Below are 6,577 nucleotides of genomic sequence, written 5' to 3' on the forward strand. Positions count from 1 at the left end.
AAGGGGTACCAGTCAATCCAGTGGGAAAAGGAAAACCTCTTCAGCAAATGGTGCTGGAAAAACTGGATTACCACCTGTAGAAAGATGAATCTGAACCCCTACCTGTCACCTTTGACAAAGATCAAGTCAAGGTGGATCAAGGATCTAAATCTAAGACCCCCAAATATTAAACTGCTTCTAGAAAACACTGGGGAAACTCTGGGAGACATTGGAGTACGGAAAGACTTCTTACATAAGACCCCCAAAGCACAGTCGATAATCCCCAAAATAGACAAGTGGGATTACATCAGACTAAGAAGTTTCTGCATGGCAAAAGACACAGTAATTAGTGTGAATCGACAGCCCTCAGAATGGGAAAATATTTTTGTAAACTATGCATCAGATAAGGGATTGATAACCAGAATACATAAGGAACTAAAGAAGTTGTTTGGAAAAAAGACGATGAACCCTATTAAAAGATGGGAGAAGAAGTTGAAAAGAATGCTCACTAAAGATGACACATGAGTAGCCAGAAGGCATATGAAAAAATGCTCCACATCCCTCATCGTAAGGGAAATGCAGATCAAAACCACAATGAGATACCAACTAACTGCAATCAGAATGGCTAAGGTCAAAAAAAAAAAAAATGATAAGTGTTGGTGGGAGGGGTGATGAAAGGGGAACTCTTTTACCCTGCTGTCTTACACTGCTGATGGGAATGTAAATTAGTCCAACCACTGTGGAGAACAATGTGGAGATTCCTCAAAAATCTACAAATAGAACTTCCATATGATCCAGCAATCCCATTTCTTGACATTTACCCAAAGGACAGAAGAATTTCTCATTGGAAAAGTGCTTGCACATCAATGTTTATTGCGGCACTTTTCATGATTGCTAAAGCATGGAACCAACCCAAATGCCCCCGTATGGATGAATGGATTGAAAAACTGTGGCACATATACTCTATGGAATACTATTCAGTCATTAAGAACAACAAAACCCTGGCTTTTGACAGAAAGTGGAAGAATATGGAAGATTTACTGCTGAGTGAAGCAAGCCAGGCTATGAAGGAGAGACACTGTATGTCCCCACTTATTATATGCCAAATGTCCATATTCTATAACTGAAACTGAAAGGCTAAAGGATGTACAAACACAAGAGGTGGATGTGAATGCCAGATGTGGTGTGTGTGGAGGAGTGGGGCCTGGGTAAAAACTTTTGGAGGAGAGATGCGAAGACAGCATTGTTGAAACATGGAGGTAGTGTTATATTTTGATCAACTCGACTGGAGAGAAATGTTCATATATTGAAATGATCACCTTGTAAGCTAAACAATGTGATTGAATGTATTAAAAATGTAAATAAAAATAAATAAATAAATAAATTTTTTTAAAAAGAAATCATAAACTGAAAAACTGGTTGACGGAAATTGATATTTCTTATCTATGCACAGCCTTTCTCTCTAAATGGAAAAAAAATAAATTATTGGATTGTTTTTGCATCGAAAAATATGTCATAAGTTTCCCAATGACCTAATAAATGTTAGTGACAGACATTTCTCCTACCACATGTGTTCCAAGGTAAGCATTAGAAAGAGACATTAAATCATCATTTTTCTCCATAGGCCCTGTAACCATAGTGTTTAGAGCTTCATCTTGTGTTCCCTTCTACTCGAGAGGCAACATATCTCTCTAAATCAAGCCAACAACATCAGTGGATGCTTAATTATAGAAATTAAGATCTGTTTTAATCTCTGAAAAAAAGACTTGACCTGTTAGGTTTATTTTATATATCTATTTTTAATATTTTTTGTTTACAAGCCAGAAGGCTCAAGTGCTCTCCAGAGAGGAACAGAGAAAGAGAAAAGGAGAAAGCATGCAAACTGGTGGGGCATGGTCACAAAATAATTTCTCCTCCTCCTTTTTTTCACCCTATCAGGATTAGAGGCACATATGCACCTATGCCTGGTGTGTTTGTCAAGCTACTGGGAAAGGAATTCAAACTGTGTATTTGATAACATGGGATCCAGTTCTCTTAACCACAAGGCTACCAGTAGAGCCCACTGCATTAGATTTATTTTGAAATTGTAATCCCATTCACATATCTTTTTTTAATGTTGTAACCTATAATTCCTTTATTTGATTTATAACATGAGTATGTTTCCTCTTATCCAGTATTTTTCAAATCATAAATTCTTTTTAGATTTTTGTCATAGGGTATGTGAACTCACTGGAGAGGGACAGAGAGAGGGAAAGTGAGAAATCATGCCCAGGTGTATGTCCACACTGTAATCTTTTCTCCTCCATTCTTTCTGATATTTTAGGTGCACATGTACATGCACCTAAAAACTCCTTGTTTTTCAAACTCCTTTTCCAAACCACCAGGTCTGAGAGTTGAACCACAGAATTGACCATGTGGGATCCAGCACCCTTAAACAACCAGACTATCTGCTGGTCCCTAAAATATTTTTTTTTCTTATTTCAATTTCTTTTATACATTTAATCATGTTATTTAGCTTGGAAAGAGACTATTTCAACATGTGTACATTTCTCATCAGACCAGTTAACAATGCTATAAAATTATTTTCAACAGATAATAACCCATTTCTTTGTACCATAAAAGCTTTGCCTCTCTATTTTTCTCCTTAATATCTTTCTTCAGACTCTACTCCTTTACCCACCCTCTTCCCATACTGTATCTGGTCTTCCCAACCATTTACTATGTTTCTATATCCTTTAGTCATTCAGTTTCAGTCATAGAGTGCTGACACTTGGCATATTATTAAGTAGAGGCATACAATGTCTCTCCTTTGTAGCCTGGCTTTCTTTTCTTGGAGTTAGTCTTCCATATTCCTCCACTTTTTGTCAAAGTCCAGGGTCTTGTTTTTTATGGCTGAGTAGTATTCCATAGAGTATCTGTGCCACAGTTTTTCCATCCATTCATCTATTCATGGGTATTTAGGTTGGTTCTATGTCTTCACAATTGTGAATAGTGCTGCAATAAATATCAATGTGCAAGCGCTTTTCCAATTAAGAATTCTTAATTGGGTAGATACCAAGGAGTGGGATTGCTGGGTCACAAGGTAGTTCTATTTGTAGATCTTTGAGGAATCTTTTGAGAAATATCTATTCAAGTCATTTGCCCACTTTTATATTAGATTATTTCTTTTTTGGCTATTGAGTTATTTGAGTCCCTTATATATTCTGGATAATAACTCATTGTTGGCTATATAGTTTGTAAATATTTTCTCCCATTCTGTAATTTATGTCTTCATTCTGTTAATTATTTTCTTCATAGTACAGAAGCTTTTTATTCATTTATTTTAAAAGTTGATTTATTTATTTCTTCCATGAGTGTGTGTGTATGTGTGTGCATGTGTGTGTGAAAGAGAGAGAGAGAATGAGAGAGAAAGAAACAGGCACCCCTAACAGGGCATTGATATCACAATAATGGGAAGCTCCAGTCAGCCTCAGATCATGAGCACATCATGCCTAGTGTGATTAGGAGATCTTCTGATAAGAACCCAGAGCCTTACCATGTAGGTCAGACTCACATAGCATCATGTTTTACTGCTAAGCATTCATCTGGCCCCAGAAGATTTTTAACTTAATGTAATCTTATTTGCCTATTTTTGTTTTTGTTGCCCATGCTTTTGAGGCCTTTTCCAAAAACTCCTTGCCCAGACCAATGTCAAGAAATATTTCCTGTATGTTTTTTCTAGTAGTATCATATTACTAGTTCTTACGTTTAAATCTTGAATTAATTTTTAGTTGATTTTTAAAAAGTGATGTTAGATAGTGGTTTAGTTCTGTTTTTCTGTATATGAATAGACAGGGTTTTTTTGTTTTTGTTTTTGTTTTTGTTTTGTTTTTTTGGAGAGGTTTTTGCTATAGGGTGTATGCACTCGCCAGACAGACAGAGACAGAGAGACAGAAAGCAAGAAATCAACCCCCGGGGGGATGGCCACGCCACAATCCCTTCTCCTCCGTTCTCCTCTCGGGATCTTGGGCATGCATGCACACATGCCCGGTGTGAGTATTTTTTTTTCTTTAACAGCAAGTGCTCACTTTAATCATAATTCTAAGTTACTTACTTTCACATTAACAGAGATGTTCCTATTAACCAAGAACTGAGCTAAGTTTTTTATATATATATATATATATTTTTTAATGGTTAACATGATTTGAAGAAATTTTATTAAAAAGTGATCAGGAGCTGGCTGAAAATTCTTACCATAAATATATTCTCTATCATTTTTAATCACAATAAATTCAAATCTAAACTTTCTGAAAAGTTATGCTATTTAATATTATACAGAGAGATCTGAGTACTTAACAACTGCTCTTTAAAGTACTAGCTTAACATAAAATGATTACTTCCAGAAACACCATCCCCTCCTTTCACATTTACAATAAAAAAGGCTACGATCCTCTGCCAAGTTTTCATTTTATCACAAAATGCAGACACTAAGGTGCATGTGATGGTAGCAAGGAGAAGAGCATCTCAAAACTTTTTTACTTTTATTAAAGCTTTTGGCAAGGAAGAATATAAAATGCCATTACAATCTACTAGCTACAGAGTAACCATCCATTCCCAAGCAGGAGACATGGGCCACACAGTACAGCAGCCACTTCAACATGTAAAGGAATTCTGAATTCTCATTGTAAAAACACTCAGCTAAAGTCAAAACATCTTTGCAATGAAACTGACAACACAGCTTACATAGCTTATAGGCTTCAGAAGAATGTCCTGAAACAAATGGGAATGCTTGCCTTTGCCAGCTGAGTTCTGAGTAGTTCAAATTAAGGTGCCAGAAAGCTGACAAAGCTGGAGAGGAGGGCATCCTACTGGAAAAAAACAGTGTGTGTGTGATACGACTGTCCTTCATTGCCAAACTGATAACCATCAACGACAATGACTTATTATACAAAGGCAAACAGAATATGCACTTCAGAAGGAAATGGTGAGAAGGCAATTCTTATAAACAAACCTCTTACCAAAGTCTTGTATAGCTTTTCAGAGAACATAATTACAAAATGGGCACAGACCATTTATGTAACATGTTAAAGGATTCCATTTATATTACAATAGCCTCAAATATAAACACAAGCAATTATAAACACCCTTGCAAAACCAACCCTTTGGAACATTTCTTTGCTACCACACTCAGCCACTAGAGGCTTTTGGATGCAAAGATTTAACTCTTGCTAATCTGGACAAGCCAAGGCGGAGACTCTGCTTTGGAGACTTAATGGACATCCCTGCCAGCGGGCTGCTGCTGCTGCTGCTGCTTCCAGATGCCGCTGGTGGGACCCACTTAGGTCTCTTACTCTCAGCTGGAGGGCTGCACATTTGTAATGGCTTCCCGGTGGCCTCTGAAAAAAGAGAAGCCTTTTTTGGTGAAGACTGAGATTCTGATCTGATTACATCAGGAGCAGAGTCCACCAAAGTATTACGTCTAGATTGAGATTTCTTTTTTTTTCTTGTCTACTGGGAGTTTTACCTTCACTTCTCTCTTTTTAATTTCTTTAACTTTGCTTTTTCTCACAGTGAGGTCTTCGACATCATCTTCACTCTCACCAAAATCAGAATCATCCTTGGAATCCTCACCAGTTGCAAAGTCTGGTTCAGAGTCATCAGGACTATTGGCATCACTGCTTTCCAAAAGAATCTTCCTCTGTTGGACCACAGTTTTGGATGCTGTTTTTCTTTTCCTCTGAACACCATAACTATCCTCCTCCTCAGTAATCGTATCCAAATCTAACTGATCACTGGCTACACTGCAGTTAGAGATACAAACAGATTTATTCATCGTTTTTGTCTCACTATTGCCATGTTTTTCAATGCTTTCATCTTGAGACTTCTGCACATCAGCAGTGACTGTGGGGAGTTCCTTCACTGATAAAAACCAGTGCGACTTCTAAGTCTCTCTGGTAGAACTTGTCATCTAAAGCTACCCTTTTTTTAGGTGCTTTTTCTTGTGGTATGATGTTTTCTTTCAGGAGAGTCTTCAAGTTAGGTTTTGGTTTATTGTGTTTCAACTCCTTTGCTATTGTTCTGGATTTCTTACTTAAAGGTACAGTTGCAGAAACAAAATCATCATCACTGTCAGTTCTCCAACTGTGAGTAATTGATTGATTTCTTATGTCTCGCAGGCGGAACCATGGTCACCTTCAAACGCTCAAAATCCCCATTTCTCCAGTTATCCTTGGCAGGCGCGGCAGTTTCAATTCCCGCCCAAAATTGGACCCCAACCGCGCCCGGCGTAAGTTTTAAGCCACTGGGTCCAGGACGCAAACCGTGGTCGACTACATGGGATTCCAGCGCCATAGCCATTACGCAAACAGCTGGTCCCTAGACAGGGGTTTTTTTTAGCATTATTTATTGAAGAGACTTTTACCCAGTAGTGTTCTTGGTGTCTGTGTTAAAAATTAGCTAACTGGATCTATAGCCCACTTCCCAGCAAGAAAACTTGAGACTTGGACACCACTGCCCCCAGCCCACTTCCAGGCTCCCAAGACTAGGATCCCACTTTCTTTTTTATTTCCTCGTTAAATTTATTTATTTTTTTACATTAATTCAGTATACATCATTACAG

General features: G+C 37.7%; 1 protein-coding gene and 1 pseudogene across 1 annotated transcript in view; both read right to left on the bottom strand.

Annotated features, from left to right (window-relative positions):
• MROH9 (maestro heat like repeat family member 9) overlaps window positions 1-4,822 on the bottom strand; it is a 102,520-nt gene extending 97,698 nt beyond the window's left edge. The window contains exon 1 of the mRNA XM_006159769.1: window positions 4,542-4,822. Coding sequence (XP_006159831.1) covers window positions 4,542-4,822 — 281 coding nt within the window. The remainder of the gene's footprint in view (window positions 1-4,541) is intronic.
• A 323-nt stretch (window positions 4,823-5,145) lies between these two features.
• LOC102503037 (RAD51-associated protein 1 pseudogene) lies at window positions 5,146-6,144 on the bottom strand (annotated as a pseudogene).
• Between the last annotated feature and the right edge of the window lie 433 nt (window positions 6,145-6,577).

The sequence above is a fragment of the Tupaia chinensis genome, unplaced genomic scaffold, assembly GCF_000334495.1.
Source record: "Tupaia chinensis unplaced genomic scaffold, TupChi_1.0 Scaffold000651_1, whole genome shotgun sequence".
Taxonomy (NCBI): Eukaryota; Metazoa; Chordata; class Mammalia; order Scandentia; family Tupaiidae; genus Tupaia; species Tupaia belangeri.